Source organism: Coregonus lavaretus, assembly GCF_964263955.1.
Source record: "Coregonus lavaretus genome assembly, chromosome: 8".
Classification (NCBI taxonomy): Eukaryota; Metazoa; Chordata; class Actinopteri; order Salmoniformes; family Salmonidae; genus Coregonus; species Coregonus lavaretus.
In genome coordinates, this window is record NC_139995.1 from 4,713,010 (window position 1) to 4,736,455 (window position 23,446).

At 42.0% G+C, this 23,446-nt stretch overlaps 1 protein-coding gene across 1 annotated transcript; it reads right to left on the reverse strand.

Annotated features, from left to right (window-relative positions):
* Positions 1-328: 328 nt before the first annotated feature.
* LOC311134370 (adenosylhomocysteinase B) lies at positions 329-16,200 on the reverse strand. The gene is made up of 10 exons (XM_084168026.1): positions 16,092-16,200; positions 13,019-13,209; positions 10,457-10,532; positions 9,338-9,490; positions 5,010-5,122; positions 4,485-4,692; positions 4,040-4,127; positions 3,385-3,502; positions 3,079-3,273; positions 329-1,158 (listed from the first exon to the last, which is right to left on the reverse strand). Exons 1-10 carry the CDS (start codon positions 16,117-16,119, stop codon positions 1,027-1,029), a joined length of 1,302 nt encoding a protein of 433 aa, XP_084024152.1. The 5' UTR covers positions 16,120-16,200; the 3' UTR covers positions 329-1,026.
* Positions 16,201-23,446: the final 7,246 nt, after the last annotated feature.

Sequence of the window (23,446 nt, forward strand, 5' to 3'; positions counted from 1 at the left end):
CTGAAAGAAAAGCTAGTATTCAATTAGTTGATGCATCTTCCTGAGTGAAGTTACTTTATATCAAAAGTAGAATCAAAATGTTGATATTGCAGAGCAAAGTTAACTTAATTGATACACAATCCCCCAATGCATATCTTTGCACAGCTCCAGTTTGCCACGTGCAGATCAACTGCGGTAATGGTGTCCCGGCAGATTGTCAGTTGTTTCCAATTGAGGAGTCCGACATTTGTTCTCCGCATTGCAGCATGCGTTGCATTATTTCAACTCTTGCGTTTGCCATGCAACATAAGTTCATTATCTTTTGAAAATAAAGAGAATTACAACCCAGTAAAATGTGATCTTTATTGCATCACATTTCACAATAGTGCAATTACTGTAGGAAATGCAACACTTGGGATAAACAATGTAACCGTTAAACATGGCAGTATAGTTTCGACCTGACCACACCCCATTCCATCTCAGTTCAGCTAAGAAAACAGAACAGGAAAGCACTTAGACGTTTTCTGTCCCTTCAGACAGAATCCTAGACTTACAAAATAAGCAAATGGGGAAACTGAGTAAGTGTTCTTTAAGCCAGGCAAGAACTGCTTTGGTGGTACTTTGGAGTTTCTCCTTAAGACAATGATATGAAACCAGCACTTACTGCCTTATTAGCTACGGTATATATATATATATATATATATATAAAAACCTGAATAGTATGGGGATTTTCAACTAAAAGCATCAGATTTTTTTCCATGATCAAAGAGGGAATGCAATTTATAAGAAGAATGGTGCCTTTAGAAGCCACTAAGCACTTGTTACTTGAAAGGTGAAGGAGCTCTGGTTGGAATCTAAAGGTGTGTATACAGTGGGCAAGACAGTTTAAAAGGCAGTTGAAGCAGAGCATTAGCAAAAATGTCCTAGCCTCCAGAAGACTCCTGGGAATCTTCGCCTACCCAAACCCACGTGTCCATGCGCCACCATACCACCAGTCAGACCCCACCATGAGTCTGGGCCGTTGCTTGGCCACCTTCCTGACATTTCTCAATAGCGGTAATGGTCAGGCTTGAAGGGTCCTTCGCGGGGCAGTCCCAGGTATTTGGCTTGCTTATCCGAAAGCTTGGTCAGCTTGACGCCGAGCTTGTCAAGATGGGCAGCAGCCACCTCCTCATCCAGCTGCAAACAAGAGAAAAGGATGATACAAGTCAAATTCTGAATAACGTTTCCTTACACTGGGACAAAACGAGTCGATTAGTTACAGGGTTCAATCACTCGAACCACATTTACCACACAAGACAAAAAAAATTAACATGCTTTATTTTTTTTTATTTTTTTTGGAATGGATCAGCTTAATATTGCAGATAGAAGATACAATCTATCAATGTAGATGTCTGCATCACTTCCAATCCCCCATGTTTTTTTAAATATATATATATATATATATATATATATATATATATATATATATATATATACATATATACATATACATATACACTCCCCTTTATTACTTTTCAACCCCACCATCCTTTCCCTACTTGGAGTAAATTAGTGAACAACATGCTTTGTTGCTCCCAAGCAGTTGGGTCAAAATCACAGGAGCATTTTCAAAACTGCCGTCAATGCCAAGAGCAGACAGAATTCAATGGAGCTGTCAAAACATGGCCGTCAAGACAAGGCTGAACATGAGGTTTTTAGCAACAGAAGAATTATACATCACAGGGGTGGTTCATCTATTTGACAGACCATGTACTCTTCAACAAAATAAATAAAAACATATTCTCTTATGGCAATAGGTTGACCTCTTAGGGATGGGTTAGGTATGCAGCTGGAATTCTCTTTTTTTTTTCCACATGGGGTACGGTTCGTGATGCTATGGATGGAATTCCTGCTAGTCGGCAGGCACTCAAGAGAACCTTCCCTGGCTTAGTTCCCAACTTCTCATGAGCATATCTCTTGCGCTCAGCTCTGAGCGTATGGCTTCAGTTAAAGGCCTTAAGATGTTCACCAAAACCCATGTGTCACTCAATGCAAAATGACACTGTAATGCTCAATTTCTGCCCCAAGTACAAAGAGCCTCATTTTGGCTACCCATTTCAGGGTTAATCAGCCATTATGCACATTTAGCCTAATTTCCATTTCTTTGAATAGTCACAAGACATAATATACAATCCACAATGAAGCAATCATCTCCAACACAATACCAGTGTTTACATATGTGAAAAAAATTTGAATTAATTTGAAAAGTTCTACCCGATGATTTTCAAACGCTAAGATTAGTGGTGACTTGGGAGCAAGAAAATACCCTCCCTCTGGCTAGAAACTCATTGCAGATTTTGAAAAAAGCACTGTTTTTCTTACTTTTAATCCTACCCGGTGATGACACACAAGCATTTTAGGACCCTTCTTCTGACCTTTTTAACGCCAGATCAAAGAAACACGCCATTTTCACATACTGTATGGAGACACTGGTATGGTGCGGAGATAATGAATAAGAGGTTGAAAAGTGGCGGAATTATCCTTTAAGAACATCCTCAACTCAAGCAGAGATCAATAAAATATGCATTACGCAGTTCTGCAAACTGAATACAGGCTACGCTGTAATGTTAAATGGAGCATATTTGATTACATACTACTACCTGCACAAATGCATGTCCAATGCTGAGAACTGGAAAAATCTACCCGTGTCCACCTGGTATTTTCCCCACAGTCCCCGAAACCACTTCATTTCGACCAAGGGTTACAGCGGGGTCAACTTAGGATACACTGCTTGCTTTTTAGAGAAAACCACATGGTATCCACTCAACATTTCTATGTCTTATCGCAACATTTCTTTCCTATTAAACTGTATACAGCTGCATGCACTGAAAACATTTAACCCTTTTTAAAACCCTGCACCATATACAGGTTGTGACAAAATATTGCTATAAGTAGCGAGACTAGAGTGCCACATTGTGCACGCATAGTGGCATTTGTTCTGCCAATTTCGCCGTGCAACCCAACTTTAGTGCCCGCAACTGCATAGCTACATAATACACAATCAATCTGGTGATTAAAAGACAAGTGGAAACGGTGTTTCTCCGCTCAATGGCTCACCTTCTTGGGCAGGAAGTAGACTCCCAGGGGGTACTTGCTGGTGTTCTTCCACAGCTCAATCTGGGCCAACACCTGGTTGGTGAAGGAGTTGCTCATAACAAAGCTGGGGTGGCCCATGGCACAGCCCAGATTGACCAATCTGCCCTCAGCCAGCACGATGATGTGGCGGCCGCTCTTCATGCGGTAGCGGTCCACCTAGCGGGAGGAGAACGTTCGTATATATATGACAATGGCCGAAACTCAAGGGCTACATTACTGTAGACATAACCTACGTAGCACATCTAGGGTGTGTGTGGTTAGTCTTACCTGTGGCTTGATGTTTATCTTCTCGGCTGCGTTGGCATTGAGCCAGTTCATGTCGATCTCACAGTCGAAGTGGCCGATGTTGCAAACGATGGAGTCGTCTTTCATGTGCTCAAAGTGTCTGGGGAGCACACCAGTGTGTACATTAATGGCCTGTTGTAGACACGGCTACAGTTACATTTCAGAGAAGGACGATGTTGCCCCAAGACACTGCTATAAGGCTGCGTTCACATGCTAGTCGGAACTAGGAAACTCTGAAATGTCTACTGGTTGTAGAAAGATGCTCCCTAGTTTCCCCCACTTGGAAAGTATCACAATCAACCAATAGGAAGCTCTACGCAAATAACTTTGGTTAATTTTTTCTCGCAGATTCAGAGTTTCTGATAGCACGTGACTGCGGCATCAGGTCAGCTTTAAGTTTCCTCCACTAAAGGGAAGGGTTTTAGGCTAGTGGCCATTCCTCAGAAATAATATGGGGCGAGAATAAGCCGAACTGAGATCTGTACCTAGAGGTAACATCTACTCTGAATGCATTTTCCTGTGTTGCATACAATCACTGAATTGAGGAATGACAACAACAAGGTAGGATTTAACTGTACTTCTGATCAGACAGAGCGTGGTTGCATGGTGCTCTACCGGACTCCAAAATGATACCTACTTGCCCAAAAGTATGTCCTCACAGCCGGTGGTGGTCACAAATATGTTTCCCTCCTTGCAAGCCTCCTCCATGGTGGTGACTTCGTATCCTACAACATTATCACAAAAGACAATGAAATAACACAAAAACTAGTATGTACTGTAGTAATACTACACAAAAATGTAGAACTAGTAATCAATAACATAAGCTCAAATGTATAAAGTTGAGCTCACTGCTGCGGTGAACAAATGAGATGGGGTAAAGCAGAAATCGTTTCACTTATAATATGGCCCGGAACTTAAAAACAGTTCTCTCAATTATATTTGCTAGGCACCGGAGACAACAGAACGCACACCTATAACCAACTTTCTATGAGCTGTTGAATCTCCAAGAACGTTCTGGGATACTGTAAAAGAAATCAAAACAATAACGTTGTGATATAACCAAACTTAAGAACGGTACAGACCCTCCATGGCAGCCTGCAGAGCGTTGATGGGGTCCACCTCTGTGACTATGACTCGGGCACCGAACCCACGGAGGGCCTGGACGCAGCCCTTGCCAACGTCACCGTATCCGGCAACAACCGCCACCTTCCCAGCGATCATCACGTCTGTGGCCCGCTTGATCCCATCAATCAGGGACTCTCTGCAGCCGTACAGGTTGTCAAACTTGCTCTGGAGGGGGAGAGCGAGAGCTGGTATTAAGAGAGGGAGTCAATGTATTGGAACGTAATCCCGCTGCCTACTCAGGAGGGTGCGACATTACAAAATGCGCAACTATAAAATGTATTTTTAGAACAACCAACGATGGTTGGATAGAACGCGCAAGTGTATCAGTTCTATTAAATGACCCATCTATACGAGTTCTGTTTACATTCTACACATTGCACCCCTATTTAATACATCCCTGTATTCACCAGCATTATTTAATGGCACTATTAAGAACTGAGGATGCATGCATGGCCCTACTCAGGGAGGACAAGTGGGTCTACCTTGGTAACGGAGTCGTTGACGTTGATGGCTGGGATCTTGAGGTCGCCGTTCTTCATCATCTTGTACAGGTTGTGTACCCCGGTGGTGGTCTCCTCAGACACACCCTTGATTCCTGAGGGAGACAATTAACATTGTTTTAACCATGACTGAATGTTTAATTAAGACCATTTTTCATGGCATCCACATCTGGTAGGTGGCACCAAAACCATGGCTGAAAAGGATCAGGACCACAGCCAGATCTCTGCTCTGAGATAACTACTACGAATGGCAATTAACATTCCAAACAGCAATAAAGTCTTCAATCCAAAGTAATGTTCCCCGGGGACTGTGTTTAAGTTAATAGTCACTGTTATAGAGTGCCTGCTGCATGTTGCTTGCCTAATCCCTTTAGTTCTGAGGTTCTCTCAGTATTGGCTTTGTGGAGTAATGCTGCCACCTAGTGTATAAGACTCAAACCAACAGCCCTGCTGATAATTAAAGCAGTACAAGTGGTATTTCCCAATTTCGAGTCAAGTTTTGCAAGGTACCACTGATCTACCACTTGTAGATCAGTGGTTCTATACCTCAATATGCTCAAGCGGATCCTGCCAAACAGACTCGGAGGTTGTAGCCAAAAATAGGTCAATTAGGGCAGTTAAAGGGGAGAGTCAATGAAACCAACCAGTACAGTATATTGTAGCAATTCCGGGGGGTAGCCCCGACCAGGACTCAAACCCAGGTCCAGCGACAGTCAAGCCAACACCTTAACGGTTACACCAAGAGGTCTGAACCTATTGACAGGCTCGCTCGCTAGATGTTGGGTCAAGGTTTCTACACAACCCCCCGTCGTTCGGGAGATAATATATATATATATATATATATATATATCTCCGAGTGCCTCACAGGCGCCATACCACTTTTGACACAAATGTTGTGAATTCCGCTTTTAACCCAACCCCATCCGAAAGACAAATCAAGTGCATTCGGAAAGTATTCAGACCCCTTCACCGTTTGTTAAGTTACAGCCTTATTCTAAAATTGATAAAACGATTATTCTTTCCTCAATCTGCACACAATACCCCATAATGACAAAGTGAAAACAGGTTTAGAAATGTTTGCTAATTTATTAAAACTAAAAAACTGAAATACCTTATTTACGTAAGTATTCAGACCTTTTCCTATGAGACTCGAAATTGAGCTCAGGTGCATCCGGTTTCCATTGATCATCCTTCAGATGTTTCTACAACTTCATTAGAGTCCACCTGTGGTAAATTCAATTGATTGGACATGTTTTGGAAAGGCACACACCTGTCTATATAAAGGTCCCACAGTTGACAGTGCATGTCAGAGCAAAAACCAAGCCATGAGGTCGAAGGAATTATCTGTAGAGCTCCTAGACAGGATTGTGTCGAGGCACAGATCTGGGGAAGGGTACCAAAAAATATCTGCAGCATTGAAGGTCCCCAAGAACACAGTGGCTTCCATCATTCTTAAATGGAAGAAGTTTGGAACCACCAAGACTCTTCCAAGAGCTGGCCGCCCGGCCAAACTGAGCAATCGGGGGAGAAGGGCCTTGGTCAGGGAGGTGACCAAGAACCCGATGGTCACTGACAGAGCTCCAGAGTTCTGCTGTGGAGATGGGAGAACCTTCCAGAAGGACAACCATCTATGCAGCACTCCACCAATCAGGCATTTATGGTAGAGTGGCCAGATGGAAGCCACTCATCAGTAAAAAGGCACATGACAGCCCACTTGGAGTTTGCCAAAAGGCGCCTAACGGACTCAGACCATGAGAAATAACATTCTCTGGTCTGATGAAACCAAGATTGAACTCTTTGGCCTGAATGCAAAGCATCACGTCAGGATGAAACCTGGCACCATACCTACGGTGAAGCATGGTGGGGATGTTTTTCAGCGGCGGGGACTGGGAGACTAGTCAGGATTGAGGGAAAGATTAACGGAGCAAAGTACAGAGAGATCCTTGATAAAAACCTGCTCCAGAGCGCTCAGGACCTCAGACTGGGGGCGAAGGTTGCCCTTCCAACAGGACAATGACCCTAAGCACACAGCCAAGACAACGCAGGAGTGGCTTCGGGACAAGTCTCTGAATGTCCTTGAGTGGCCAAGACAGAGCCCAGACTTGAACCCGATCGAACATCTCTGGAGAGACCTGAAAATAGCAGCGCAGCAACGCTCCCCATCCAACCTGACAGCGCTTGAGAGGATCTTCAGAGAAGAATAGGAGAAACAACCCAAATACAGGTGTGCCAAGCTTGTAGCGTCATACCCACGAAGACTCAAGGCTGTAATCACTGCCAAAGGTGCTTCAACCAAGTAGAGTAAAGGGTCTGAATACTGATGTAAGTGTGAGTTGATTTATAAATTTGCAAAAATGTCTAAAATCTTGTTTTTGCTTGGTCATTAAGGGATATCGTGTGTAGATTGATGAGGGGATAAAACAATTTAATCCATTTTAGAATAAGGCTGTAAAGTAACAAAAAGTGAAGGGGTCTGAATACTTTCCAAATGTACAGGTTTTGGAGAGGTGCATGGGGCTGCCACACTGGGCGCCCGGGGAGCTGTTGTTGTGGGGGGTTAAGTGCCTTGCTCAAGGGGACAACTGCAGGCAATGGCATCTTGGATTTGATCCCAGCAACCCTCTGGTTGCCAGCTCACTTCCCACCAGATTTCCCCCCCAAAAATCGCTACAATATATTTCCATGGTTCATTTAATTGACGCACTACACTTTAAGTCCGTTGGAGAGGATTAACTTGAGCAAATTAGGTGTAAAATCAATGATCAACAGTTCAGTTCCATTAAGAGTTACCCCCACATCAGTGGGCAGCCAGTGTTTTATGTTAATGTTGGCTCTAATGTTAGTGTTTCCATCAGGAGTGTGACAAAGATATGTGGCGAACAGAATCAAAGTCTGCATCATTCAAGACTGTTGCTTTGTGAGAAGGTTTTAAGTTAAGTTAGCCATTGTTAAGTAAATGCCACCTGAAAAGTACCCAGGGCCTTGCTTTGGCTCCAAGTAGAGCATGTCCGCCGGAACCATAGCCCAGTGATACACGGGTGCCGGCCCACATAGATGAAAGCCTCCTTGGAAAATGCGCCAAAATAGTATTCTCTGCCAAATAATATGTTTTCTGATATTTTTTCACTAATTGGTCTTTTGACCAATCAGATCAGTTCTGTAAAGATGTAAAAAGATCTGATGTGATTGGTCAAAAGACCATATCGGTGATTTAAAAAAAGATTGAACTGTCTGTGGTCCCATGTGGCTCAGTTGGTAGAGCATGGCACTTGCAACGCCGGGGTTGTGTGTTTGATTCCCATGGGAGACCAGTACGAAAAAAAGTATGAAAATGTAAGAACTCACTAAGTTGCTCTGGATAAGAGCATCTGCTAAATGACTAAAATGTCAAAGCAGCCCAAGAGTCGCAGCGCTATGCCTCCCCTGGCTTAGGCAATCCCCCACCAAGCACAGCCCAACCAGGCATTGTACTCATAAATGAATGCACGTGACATTCCAGCAACTTCAGAAAAAACTACTTAGTTGTGCCTGTTCACTCGCTCGTATCTGCCCTCTCATTGGCTAGAACGGTCTCAAATGATGGCCTTCCATCTTTGAGGACATGCATTTCCATTGTTAGAGCGGTCACTCGATTATCTTGTCAATATAATAGATCTTTGATATTTCCTACCTGCAGCAACACTAGTGGACAATGCAGGAAATACCAGTAAAAGCACTGTGCCTCAAAAGGTGCCCCAAAACTCCTGGCCCTAACCATAAGCCAAGGCAAGTAACTGGGCAGTGAGAGACTCCCCAACTAACACTCTGATTGATGTTTAAAGATCTGTAAAGCGTCGGAGTGCAAAAAAAAAAAAAACCTGTGCCCTAGAATATTGGACCGTTGGCTTTCATACTTTGAATTCTCAGCGCGGCTCAAGCAATTTCTTCAACCGTCACCACATTCAAATGAATAGACGCGTACATGGAGCCCTGTTGGTTGGGAATTTTGGGCTGTGCATCCCCCATGGACGGTGGTGTCAGAGCCGCCTAGCTATGTCACAATGGGACACCGGACTATCGAGTCTGCGTCTGTGGACGCTGAATTACGCTGAAAGCAAAATGGGCGCTCAACCACTACACTACTTTAAACCTACCCAAATCTGGTTGGGGCCAAGGGGGCGGGAACGAATTGGGACCGGTAAATCCCACTTTCTGCCCTACCCCTTCAATGTTTGCAGATCTGTAACAATACAGTGCCTTGTTTTGTTAATTAAGCTGCACCATCTGTGAGGCCCTGACGGTTGTCAGTTAGAGGTAGCTAGCTCCCGTACCTGACAGCAGTTTGGGGTACTTCTTGTGGACCATGTTGGTGAGGTCACCGCCGTCGTCCAGGATCATGTTGAGGGGCTGGCCGTCCTTCCAGTAGATGGTCTGCTCGATGCACCACACATACTCCTCGTCAGTCATGCCCTTCCAGGCGTACACTACAATGAGAGAGGCGTGAGAATCAGGGTTGAGGAGAGACCGCTTTGCAATGGCAGAGAAAAGGGTTGTGTTCTATAGGCATGAACCAGGAGAAAACATTTTAAACAAAGCAGGCAATTACCAATTGGAACATTCATTTTCATCTAAACTTTCTATCCATTAGGTAAACTTCTCTTTAGTGAAACAAGTTATACATTATTGGCCTATGATCAAATTCCTTGACAAATCCAACTACTGTCATTAACTGAAGTGTGAAGAGCTTTCCAAAACTCATTTGACACATAATGGCCGCGTTCCAGGTCATTTTTTTCTCCACAGTCACACTGGGCTGAGGATCACACCTGGAGAAGTGTTACTCAGGAATCATATCAACCTATGACATTCAAGGCTTTGAACAGCGAGTGGCTGAAACCTGGCTATAGACCAAACCAAATAAGCACCCCACTGATGCAGACGCTGATACTCTTCTGGCCTCGTAACTTCTCCCCCAGAACACCACCCGAGTGTAAAATAATTATGTGTGGAAAACCAAACAGCAAATATCCTCTAGAACTTCACAGATTGACATGACTGCAGGGGTAATGTAGCGCTAAGCAATGGTGACATCTAAGAGACATCATAGGATGAATGTTAGGCAATTAATATAGGCCTACTCCTGAATTAAAATAAATTGGACTGTGCAACACGGTCGGGGAAAACAGAATGTTCTAGTTTAGTTTATCGAGAGTCACAGTTCTATATATATTGACATATCACATGATACCAGTCTATTGAGAGTGAACAACAGGCTTATGTAGCAGAACACTCTGCCCCTTAGGCCTTAAAGACCAATGGAGGACCCTTGTGTACTTCTGGTCTGCCTTATCTCTTACTGTTGCACAAGGGCAAAGTGAGAGCAGGCTGGAACCAGTGCTAGCCACAGAGCAGGTCCTGAGTGGTTTTTAAACAAACAATTGTGTGTGTACCTGGAACCCCAGTTTTGGCAATGGCTGAAGCAGCGTGGTCCTGAGTGGAGAAGATGTTGCAGCTGGACCATTGAACCTACAGACGAGAAAAACGGGCACAGGTTGACAAGGACATTCTCACTCAGTTCGCACTCCCAAACCACAAGTCTCTTCTCAGAACATTGCTTAAATGACAGAGATAACCGGTCTGATTAATTGTGGGCACTTAGTCGCACTTAGCTTTGATAAAACCAGGATGGCCTTGGGGCAGTGAACGGGGGAGGAGGGAAATTCTGTGTGTCCAGGGAAAATACTGGTTACTCATGAGTGTTTCCCTCCATGCTGCTACAGTTACCACAGGCTAGATTTCAGTGTTTATATATAGTGCGTTCGGAAAGTATTCAGACCCCTTCCATTTTCTAACGTTACAGCCTCATTCTAAAATTGATTAAATTATTTTTTGTCCTCAATCTACACATAATACCCCATAATGACAAAGCGAAAACAGGTTTAAATAAAAAATTATTACGGAAATACCTTATTCACATAAGTATTCAGACCCTTTGCTATGAGACTCAGAATTGAGCTCAGGTGCATCCTGTTTCCATTGATCATCCTTTAGATGTTTCTACAACTTGATTGGAGTCCACCTGTGGTACATTTAATTGACTGGACATGATTTGGAAAGGCACACACCTGTCTATATAAGGTCCCACAGTTGACAGTGCATGTCAGAGCAAAAACCAAGCCATGAGGTCGAAGGAATTGTCCCTAGAGCTCCGAGACAGGATTGTGTCGAGGCACAGATCTGGGGAAGGGTACCAAAAAATATCTGCAGCATTGAATGTCCCCAAGAACACAGTGGCTTCCATCAACCTTAAATGGCAGAAGTTTGGAAACACCAACACTCTTCCTAGAGCTGGCCGTCCGGCCAAACTGAGCAATCGGGGGAGAAGGGCCTTGGTCAGGGAGGTGACCAAGAACCCAATGGTCACTCTGACAGAGCTCTAGAGTTCCTCTGTGTAGATGGGAGAACCTTCCAGAAGGACAAACATCTGTGCTGTACTCTACCAATCAGGCCTTTATGATCGAGTGGCCAGACGGAAGCCACTCCTCAGTAAAAAGGCACATGACAGCCCGCTTGGAGTTTGCCAAAAGGCATCTAAAGGACTCTCAGATCATGAGAAACAAGATTCTCTGGTCTGATGAAACCAAGATTGAACTCTTTGGCCTGAATGCCAAGCATCATGTCTGGAGGAAACCTGGCACCATCCCTACGGTGAAGCATGGTGGTGGCAGCATCATGCTGTGGGGATGTTTTTCAGCGGCAGGGACTGGGAGACTAGTCAGGATCGAGGGAAAGATGAACGGAGCAAAGTACAGAGAGATCCTTGATGAAAACCTGCTCCAAGGCTCTCAAGACCTCAGACTGGTTCACATTCCAACAGGACAACGACCCTAAGCACACAGCCAAGACAATGCAGCAGTGGCTTCGGGACAAGTCTGAATATCCTTGAGTGGCCCAGCCAGAGCCCGGACTTGAACCGATCCAACATCTCTGGAGAGACCTGAAAATAGCTGTGCAGCGACGCTCCCCATCCAACCTGAAAGAGCTTGAGGGGATCTGCAGAGAAGAATGTGAGAAAATCCCCAAATACAGGTGTGCCAAGCTTGTAGCATCATACCCAAGAAGACTCTAAGCTGTAATCGCTCTAAAGGTGCTTCAACAAAGTACTGAGTAAAGGGTCTGAATACATTTAAAAATGTTCTAAAATGTCTTAACCCGTTTTTTCTATTTAATACATAATGTAACAAAATGTGGAAAAGGTCAAGGGGCCTGAATACTTTTCAAATGCATTGTAGGCCTGGACATTTTCATACGCGACTCGATGACACTGCAGACAGTGTCATCAATCATTTTAAAAAGCATGGAATTTTAATCATCAAGATTCGTCTAACAATTCACATTTATCGAGATCAAATTAGCATCTGCTGAAGCCAAGTGAATAAGTTGGACTTTGGGCTGACCAAATTAATCTAAAGTGTTGTGGTGGATGGCTACCACAGGGGCCAATCAATCAACAGTGACTTACATTTAGTTAACACTGTCAACCGAAACACTTGTGTGGACTTCTCCATTCCCATGGTCATGATGCCTCAGCTTGTTTTTGCTAAGGTTTAGCCTCGTCTTTGCCATAGAGTCTTATTCAAATAAGTGTATTGCCCTTTCTTGCAGTGCTTCTCAAACCTGCAAGATTGATGAGACCTGCTTTCCAATTCTAATATGACCCACTCAAATCATTTGTTTGAGACAGAACTCTCAGAACCCAGGATGAACTAGTAACGCCTGACCAGAGTCCTGACCTGATACAAGACAAGACGTTCCAGCACACTGTTCGCTCACAAAGTTTCACTTTTATTTGAAATAGAACAGTCCTTTGTCAGATAATGTGACGAAGGTCAACAGACCAAGATGTTAGCATTTAAAGTACAAAAGTGACACTTTAGGCTACGTGCAGTGTGCAGGAACGTATCTAGTCAAACCTTAATAGAGGAAGACTTGCATGGAAGAGCGTCTCTCACCTCTGCTCCGAGGGCAGTGAGGGTCTCAATGAGCACGGCGGTCTGCAGGGTCATGTGGAGGCAGCCTGCGATGCGGGCGCCCTTCAGGGGCTTGGACTGGCCGTACATCTCCCTCATCTTCATCAGGCCGGGCATCTCGTTCTCTGCAATGTCGATGGCTTTGCGGCCCCATTCCGCCAGGCTGATGTCAGCTACGGAGGGAGAAAAAAATACATAAATAAACTGCTACTTGATAAACAGGTTCTACATGTTGATTAAGTGATAGTTCAAAGTGTCAGAGGTTCTCAGACCTGAAATGTTATAGAGTTAGAATGAAAAGGGAAAGGACATGCACCTTCTAAAGTGATCAAATAAGCCAGAGTTTATCCTTCTCAATCATTTGGGGTTCTGAACTTTTACTTTGGGGTAAACTATCACTTTAAGTCCAAGTTAGGCTACTACTGTATAACTGAGGTTATGTACACTGAACAAAAATATAAAACGCAAAATGTAAAGTGCTGGTCCATGTTTCATGAGCTGAAATAGAAGATCGCATAAATGTTCCATAGTCACATGACTGCCCCTGCCCAGTCATGTGAAATCCATAGATTAGGACCTAATGAATTTATTTCAGTTGACAGATTTCCTTATATGAACTGTAACTCAGACAAATCTTTGAAATTGTTACGTTGTGTTTCTATATTTTTTTCAGTATAGGTTGATCAAGACTAAACTGTCCATGATAATTTCCTTCCCTTAGCATCTCCTTCACTTCATGGCCATTGATTTTAAATAATTTGTAATTTATCCAAAACTTTCATTGCAAGTGGTCATCTCATGATCTATTGAGATCAAGCTGTGGTTTAGGAGAGAGTGGGCTGGCAGTGAGACAGTAGTTTGTCTTCAAGTTAGACATTGGCAGCTGCCTTGCACTGGCTGAACTCGCTTGGGAGTCAAGATCAGTTGCAGCTTCCGCCGACTGGCTCTTAACAGCTGCAATCCAACACTGCGCTCTTCAGAGGTCTCATAACTGAACCTAGCCCTTTCAAAAAGACGGTAAATGTTATTAAACATTACTGTCTATTCACAAAGCAGTCTGCCACCCCAGGGGATGTCGCAGACTCTCCGACCCTGCCTAAATGCTCTGTATTAAAAGGCAAATATGCCTCGCACGCGATAGTTTTGGAAACATTTGGAATTTAACTTTCATATAAAGCGAGAAATAATTATTCAAATACAAGACACTTACTGTACACAGTTCAGGAATGTTGCACCTGGCTGTATTTTGAGAAACACAGGAAATGTGGAATGAACGGTCCAATGGAAATGCGAGCGCAAGGTGAGAAGATGTGTCGCATAGTAAGTATCTAAAATGCGCACAGTAAGTATATTTTGTATTTGAAAGATTCTCGCTTATGAAAGTTAAGTTCCAAAGGTTTCCAAAACCGTATCGCAAGACAAAGCATTGGGATTAAACAAAGCGTCAGGATTTATTGTTCACGAGGGAGCCAGCTGTGATCAGCACCGTCAGCTGACAACCCCATGGGGTGCCGGCTGTAAGCTGGGTATACCCCACTTGGGTTCGAGAGTTAAACTGAACCTTATTCCTGTACGCCAGTCAGATGCAGTGAGCCTGAATGTGTGCCAACTGCAAACATAACCGCACTGAACTGGAGCAGTCCAGCATACCAGTCTGCGTCGAGGGTCCAAAATATGTCCACACCAGGCAAGACTATCAAGACTGAGGCAAAATATAGGCTGCTCAAAAGTAAATAATAATAAATAATATAAAAGTAGCCATGGATATTATTCCAGGATGTCTGAGATAAAAAAATACCATTTTAAAAAATAGGCCTAGTTCACCCCAAAATATCAACTGAATGATACAACGCTAACAGTATCATTTGGGCAACTCTGACCCAGAAAGTTGTGGGACAAAGTCTAAGGCAGGACACTACCATCAAGCCATGTTCCTTGGATCCTTTGGACATCCCTACCCCCCTACCGAAGTTTACATTTAAAGTGGTTACAGTAAGGGTTATGGTTAGGGACGTCCCAAGGGTCCCGGATAGCACTAACCATCAAGCCATTGATTAACTAGCCCTCTACTACTCCTAAAACACCTGTGTCAGGGTGACAAGGGAGGACTGAAAAATACTAGGTGAGAGACCTTTTAAAAAGTGATGTAACCAAGTAAGACATAGGCTGGTAGAAAGGTGAAAAGCCTAACGTTACATACACAGGCTACATAGTTTCACCTCATGGAACCCTTCCAAGTAAGTGTGGAGATTTTTCCCTTCATGAATGGGAAATTTCAAACAAGTGTTGGCATTGTCACCAAAGTCACAAGTTGGGCATTATTTTTATTATCAACAAATCTTAACTTGTGCCCAATTCCCTCCAAAGTTAAACCATAAAAACACAGTATGGATTTAGTGCACAATCAACAATAGCACACTGTTATATTTCTCTGCTTTGCCAGACTGCCTGTCAATCAATGAAAACCGGCGGCTCCACACTGACATTTAGGTAATGTAGTTTTACTACCAAGTTCCGAATACGAACGAATACACCAGGCTCGACTAAATGGACTACAACTACCATTAACATAGAAATAAGTATTCTGAATGAAACCATGCTTGCTTGTGGGCCAGTGTTATGTTCGTTATGCCGACTCTATTCCTTCTGTAACTAACGTAACAAAACGTATATTTTACCAAGTTATATGTGAATTGCATGCTGAAATTCCTGTTAATGGTTATGCATGGGTAAAGCATTGTAAAAATAATGCTAATAATAATAAATATAACAAAAGGCAGCAGGCAAATGGACCATGTGTTCCACCCCAACTGGATTATACAAATGTATAAATACCAGTGCACATGAGCTAATGTTTTGTTAGCCAAATGTCCAAAGATAACTTAACATTTGATTTTAGAGTCAGCCAAATTACCCACTAGCCAGCCAATTGAAAGCTAAAAGCAATACTACGCGACAACATTAGCCGGCTAGCCACTCGGTAATCCACAATCAATGAAGGACTTGAAGCTCGCGTGTATGATAAAGAATACAAATAATGTAAATTCATACTGACCAACTTTGAAGGGCAGTTTCTCGGACATGATTGACTTCTTTTGGATCGTTCAGTCGTGATCGCTGTATGGTTGTTACTGTCTGGCTTCGGACAGAGAAGAAGGGACCGATCTGTGTGAACTTGAATATAAGTAGCCGTCAATTTGCCCTATTGTAATATTCATGAGGTCCCGTGCCAATCTTCCACCTTATGTTTCCAATTGGCTGAGAATGTTCCTGCCCCGTATGAGAGGAAACCCATAGGCTCTCACAGCCATGGGGAGTAGCAGCCAATAAGAACCCGAATCTCAAGGTGGGTGTGTTGCTCAATAGCAGAGAGGAAGAATAGCAGAGGAAGAGGCGAAGCTGCAGCCAAATATGGCGACCAAAGCGTTCTGCTTATAGGTTATTTATTTTTTAAACCATAGGATGAGTCGTATTTCACTGCTACTTTTACACAAATACTTGTACATTTTCAGTTATAAAACTGCCGGGTGTTTATTTTTGATAAAGTATTGATGATAGGTGTAGGCTACTGTTGCTTCACGCGTTTGCTTACTGTCACCCTGGGCCTGATATTGGCTAGATGTCTACTTCCCATGCGGTTACCGTGCTTGTCAAGCGGGAGCGAAGGGCACTGTGACCCGGTTGTTGCCGTAGTATACTATGTATTACAGTATTAAGTTGACATCTAGATGGTTAATAATATTAGTTATTTCTTGTGTAGACTGCTATCCTACTTGAAATAAAATAATGTGACAATTGGCAGGCACAACACCGTAGCAGTGAACACTCATCACCGGTTTATCGACTTGTAGTGCAGCCCAAATCAGCCACGCAAAATGGCATTGGCTTGAGTGGCAACACATCGGCCCAATTAGCTGATTCGCTTTCCCATACACCCACTCGGTCCGCAGATACCACTTTCTCGAAGCGAGAGGGATGTAGTGGGGGCGAAATTTGTCGATGGAGGACCAGATTTTTTTGTATGTGACAGTAAAACATTTATGGTGACTATAACATTTCTTGGCACCTTCAATTCTTGCACATTTTCTCATAAAAAGCATATTTCAACACTGCCTGCTCAGGCAAATTCGACAAACCGCTAAACTTGGAACCAATCAGAACTCCAGTACATACCCCTCGTGATGAAGGCAGCCAATGGCCTGTTTCTATCTACGACGTAAACAGCCTCTTGTGAAAACGCGAGCTGCTGTCTGATGAAGAGGAATAGATGGCTTATTATTTCTTATTTCCCAAAGACTGAAATAAGTTAAATGTCTGTGTTCGAGTGCACTTGAAATGTGCAGCATGCAATATGAATTGTCTTGATCGTATGAAGAGGTAATTCCGTTGACCATCTAGCCAATTTATTGAAAGCTAGCCTATGTTACAGTAGAGCTGCCAACTCTCACGCATTGGCCGTGAGACACACGGATTTGATCCTCTGCTTTTATTTGTCTAATTAGTCCATTGTATAGACAGCGCGTTAACTTTTCAACTGTGCTCCAAATCGTTTTGAAATCGGAGCTTCTGCGCCTGCAATTTAGCATCACGAGCTGAACCTCTATCATTGTCCTGTCTTGCAACAGCACTGTGAACCGCGGCACATTTCAAGCATATGATTGGTCTAGTTATGTAATATGGAGGACTAAAAGTGCCACAATTAAATAAATAAATACACCATTAAATAATTACTTAAATGTGTCATTAATTAATTAAAATTAGAATTAAATACATAAATGTGTAATTAAATGTTTCATTAATTAATTCAAATACCGATTCATTTTATGTAAAATACATATATAATTATTTCACTATTTACATTTACATTTCATGATCCTGCATTGCAGTGATTCATGAATTACTTAAAACTGTCAAACTGACCCATCAAAGTCAGTGGGCGGGGCTAACGCGAATCTAGTCTGATCCATTGCTTTGGTCTGAAGTAGAGTAGGCCAACCTGGATAGAGACAATGGAGGATCTCCGTGAACTTTCCAGGGAGTTGGTTAGAGACATTTTAAACTTAGCAGAGGATGTAGAAGCAGGACCTGCTGACATTATCCGGAATTGATTTGTCTTGGCTTGATGCAGAGGGTAACCAATCAGGCGTTAGGTTCCGCCTACCAACTTTTGATGGGTCAGTTTGACAGTTTTAAGTAATTCAGGAAGCACTCCAACGCAGGACCATGAAATGTAAATGTAAATAGTGAAATTATTATATATGTATTTTACATAAAATGAATCGGTATTTGAATTAATTAATGACACATTTAATAACACATTTATGTATTTAATTCTAATTTTAATTAATTAATGACACATTTAAGTAATTATTTAATGGTGTATTTATTTATTTAATTGTGGCACTTTTAGTCCTCCATAATGTAAGGGATCAAGCGTGTTTTAAATAAACGCCCCAAGATTAGAGTGGCGCTGAATGGAGAGAGAGAGAGAACGTTTTCTGCTTAGTTTATAAAACTCTAAAAAGAGTAGCACAGTTTTATGTACAATGTTGTCAACAAAAGTAGGCTGCTGTTACCCCAGTCCCTATTGCAGAATACAGCCTTTTGACAGCATGTACTAACGTCTATTTAATCCACATTTACATTAGTCCCCTTGTTTGGTGATTGGCGTCTAGGCTGTGACAACGAAAAGGCAGCAGGATAGACCTACAGTATGTTTTAGCAGGGAAGTTTGGTAGGGTGACCTGATTTGTAACTAAGAAAATGATTTTGTCAAACAGATTGTGAACCCAAAAGTGTACGTTTTATTCTAGAGGTGGGACAATAAATAGAAACATAATTTGTTTAGGGTGTAGGGGCAGATTTATGTCATCTTGTCTTCAGGAGATTGTATTATTTATTTACTTTATTTAGTCTGATCAGTGGAACAATTATCATTCTTAACAAGATATAGGGTAATTACTGTGCTTGTCAGCAAGAACACTACTTTTATTCCCCCACTTCTTCCCAATTTTGCCAGTGTAATCACATTTGAAATCTGATATGGCTACTTGTGTCATGGAAAATGAATTATATGAGACTGTGTATTTTTGCAGCCATTCATGGACAATTTTGAATAAGTCATACCAAAAGCATGGGATATTAAATGCTCCAGGAATCAAATATAATTTAGGACATTTTAGTATTGTGCACATGCTAGGCAGAGATGGTAGGGGTACTCACAACTCATAAACGCAGAGGCGCATCTTTGGTTTTAGAAGTGGGAGGGACATTATATATATTTTTTAATCCAGTCGGATAAACACTCCAAACAGCCTACCCGACCGCTCGGAGTCGTCCGCATTGTCCTAAAGCACACTGTTGCCTCGTTTTGTATCACATTCCAATGATAAAACTGGGGGGGACAAAAATGCAATTTAGGAATGTGGGGGGACATGTCCCCCCTGTCCCCAGTTAATGTTGCACCCCTGCATAAACACATCATATTTTGTATATGTAGAGTAAGATGATGGCAAGGATCTTCAACTAGTAGGCATAAACCACCTGAATTTTGACATTCATTAGATTTTTCTTGAAGGTTGGGTGATTTTAAGAAATTAGTTGTTATAACGAGAACATTTTCAAACACCCAGCACTTCAGGAGAGCCCAACCCTCCTGGAGAGCAAGCAGGATTTTCTTCCAGACCAATTTTAAAGAAAGTTCACCCAAATTACAAGATGTTTGTGTCCTTACTGTGAAAGCAGTCTATGGACAAGGATACTGCTATCTATGATTTGGTTACCCACTGCCATCAACCATTAATATTAAAATTTTACTTTAAATTTCATCCCCCAAAAATCTAAAAGTAACAAAGTCGCCAAATTGTGAGAGTTAATTTAATGTTCAAAGCATTCTGACCTGTGGTTTTATTTTTTTCATTTTCGACCCTAGTCATATGCCTAAGCCATGTCAAAATGCGTAGCATTGCAGGAAATGTGCTTTAAAACAGTACAATTTTCCATCTAGGGGTTGAGCCAGGGGGCAATGAAATTCACATGGCAAATCTCACTCCAAGCTTTCTTCAAAAGTTGGCAGCCCTGTTACAGTTTGACTAGCCTAGCCAACTACTGTAAATGTCAATGTGTTTCATTAGTTATCTCTGTCAGTGAATTCAATTTTTTAATCATGTTTTTGCATGATTATATGTCTAATTTCAAGTAACTAACTGCAGGCTTAAAGAAACATTCAATCATATACTTAGAATAGAAACCTAAATAGAAGAAATAGATAGAAAGGTGTGTGTGTCATGTATGCTAGACAAAACGACAGCTGCATATGCATATTAGCCAATACGTATGGCATAGCCTACACATATAGCATACCTTGCAATGCAAAACAGTTGTACAATGTGCTCTGCAATAAGATGACCAGATTTTGATTTCTAAATCAGATGAGTTCTCAAATAGCAGCTGCCCAATTCTATGGTGGGCATGCATAATTTTTAATGCATCGGAATATAACGTATGGAAAATGATAAAGAGCCTTTAGGATTATAGAAAAAGCAGTTGGAAAATAAAGATTTGAAGTTCAAATACTAAATGTTCAGTGAATGCGAGTATATTTAGCTGGTTTAAATGATTAATTTTCCTACTAACCTTCTAAAAGTTGACTGTGCCATTATTCTACTAACTATGACTGACTGTGAGACATGTTTTCCATAATGTATGTTTCATGCATATACATTCGAACAAAGAACACCATCACAAATAGTGTTTCACCATCTAATGAGTACGGAGACAAATAGCAAAGGTGTCTCAGGCAGTATTTGAAGTATCTAAATATAGCGTAACCTACCAGTGGCTTGCAAAAGTATTCACCCCCCTTGGCATTTTTCCTATTTTGTTGCCTTACAACCTGGAATTATAATGGATTTTTTGGGGGTTTGTATCATTTGATTTACACAACATGCCTACCACTTTGAAGATGCAAAATATTTTTTATTGTGAAACAAACAAGAAATAAGACAAAAAAACAGAACACTTGAGCGTGCATAACTATTCTGGGATGTTTGCAAAACTGCTCCAGGTCCTTCAAGTTGGATGGATTCCGTAGGTGTACAGCAATCTTTAAGTCATACCACAGATTCTCAATTGGGTTGAGGTCTGGGCTTTGACTAGGCCATTCCAAGACATTTAAATGTTTCCCCTTAAACCACTCGAGTGTTGCTTTAGCAGTATGCTTAGGGTCATTGTCCTGCTGGAAGGTGAACCTCCGTCCCAAACTCAAATCTCTGGAAGACTGAAACAGGTTTCCCTCAAGAATTTCCCTGTATTTAGCGCCATCCATCATTCCTTCAATTCTGACCAGTTTCCCAGTCCCTGCCAATGAAAACATCCCCACAGCATGATGCTGCCCCCACCATGCTTCACTGTGGGGATGGTTTTCTCGGGGTGATGAGAGGTGTTGGGTTTGTGCCAGACATAGCGTTTTCCTTGATGGCCAAAAAGCTCAATTTTAGTCACATCTGACCAGAGTACCTTCATCCATATGTTTGGGGAGTCTCCCACATGCCTTTTGGCGAACACCAAACATGTTTGCTTATTTTTTTCTTTAAGCAATGGCTTTTTCCTGGCCACTCTTCCGTAAAGCCCAGTTCTGTGGAGTGTACGGCTTAAAGTGGTCATATGGACAGATACTCCAATCTCTGCTGTGGAGCTTTGCAGCTCCTTCAGGGTTATCTTTGGTCTCTTTGTTGCCTCTCTGATTAATGCCCGCCTTGCCTGGTCCGTGAGTTTTGGTGGGCGGCCCTCTCTTGGCAGGTTTGTTGTGGTGCCATATTCTTTCCATTTTTTAATAATAGATTTAATGGTGCTCCGTGGGATGTTAAAAGTTTCTGATCTTTTTCTATAACCCAACCCTGATCTGTACTTCTCCACAACTTTTTCCCTGACCTGTTTGGAGGGCTCCTTGGTCTTCATGGTGCCGCTTGCTTGGTGGTGCCCCTTGCTTAGTGCTGTTGCAGACCCTGGGGCCTTTCAGAACAGGTGTATATATACTGAGATCATGTGACAGATCATGTGACACTTAGATTGCACACAGGTGGACTTTATTAAACTAATTATGTGACTTCTGAAGGTAATTGGTTGCACCAGATCTTATTTAGGGGCTTCATAGCAAAGGGGGTGAATACATATGCACGCACCACATTTCCGTTATTTATTTTTTAGAATTTTTTGAAACAAGTTATTTTTTCCATTTCACTTCACCAATTCGGACTATTTTGTGTATGTCCATTACATGAAATCCAAATAAAAATATTTTTATGGGACCCCTATAATAAAACAGTTATAAAACACAAATAGAGTTCTAAAATTATTCCGCAAGAAACCAGTACCCAAAATGATAGCCTAAATTGCAATGCATACAAGTTGAAGGCCTATTCTTTAGTTGGATAGGCCTAAATTAAACATTGAATTATTAAAGTGATCGGCTAAAGAACTTTGGTGAATTTAGATCATTTTGAATACACCTGGATTTCAATAAACAAATGGACAAGACTGCTCTATTCTCTTTGATTTAGTTCCTATTGCAACTCAGAAAAATGACTGAATGGATGACATACTGACTGACTTAACTGAATGAAGGATGAATTAAATGTTCAAATGTGTTGGAATGACGAGTTGCTCGCATCATGTGTGCTCTGCACTTTATTTGGCTAGTAGGCATGCCTCCAGAAAGGCATCTTCTGAGGCTGAGGGGTGCTTTTCCGAAGACGCATGGTGCAGTGGTGCTGCATGGAGATCACAAGCTCTTCAACTGGGCAGCAGTGTCGCGATGGAGGGAACAGTCTATAAGGAGACTACCTAAGACCACTGAAACAGAGTTATTGTAAAGTGTGGGAATAAGCTTATGTCAGACTTAGGCTACGTTTAACCTCTCCCTTGTTCATTTCAAAGTCCATATGTTCATGACCCGATTCATATAAATCATGTCAAATTATTTTAAATTCATATTAACCCCTCCTACAGAATATGCTTTGGCAAGATTTTGAGTGATGAAATGAATATCAAAATAAGAAATGTTTGAATGGCAAAGACTAAAAAATAATTCATAGATTGGTCCTCTGTAGCTCAATTGGTAGAGCATGGCGCTTGTAACGCCAGGGTAGTGGGTTCGATCCCCGGGACCACCCATACGTAAAAATGTATGCACACATGACTGTAAGTCGCTTTGGATAAAAGTGTCTGCTAAATGGCATATTATTATTATTATTATTATTATAGATTCACCAAACATCTATTATTATTCTATGTGTCATTATTCCTGGAATTTACTACTGGTTATGATTGCAGACAGAGCTCAGAGAATGGGATGGTGCAATATTGAATTAGTTATATTTTGATAAGGTGCATGCATGGGGATGTCCACAT

Coding starts and splice junctions, on each gene's coding strand:
- LOC311134370 (XM_084168026.1), bottom strand. CDS start 16,119: ATGTCCGAGAAACTGCCCTTCAAAGTTG. Junction 9,491..10,456: donor TGCCAAAACTGGGGTTCCAG/GTACACACACAA, acceptor CTCTCATTGTAG/TGTACGCCTGGAAGGGCATG. Junction 3,503..4,039: donor GAGGACATACTTTTGGGCAA/GTAGGTATCATT, acceptor TGTGCTCCCCAG/ACACTTTGAGCACATGAAAG.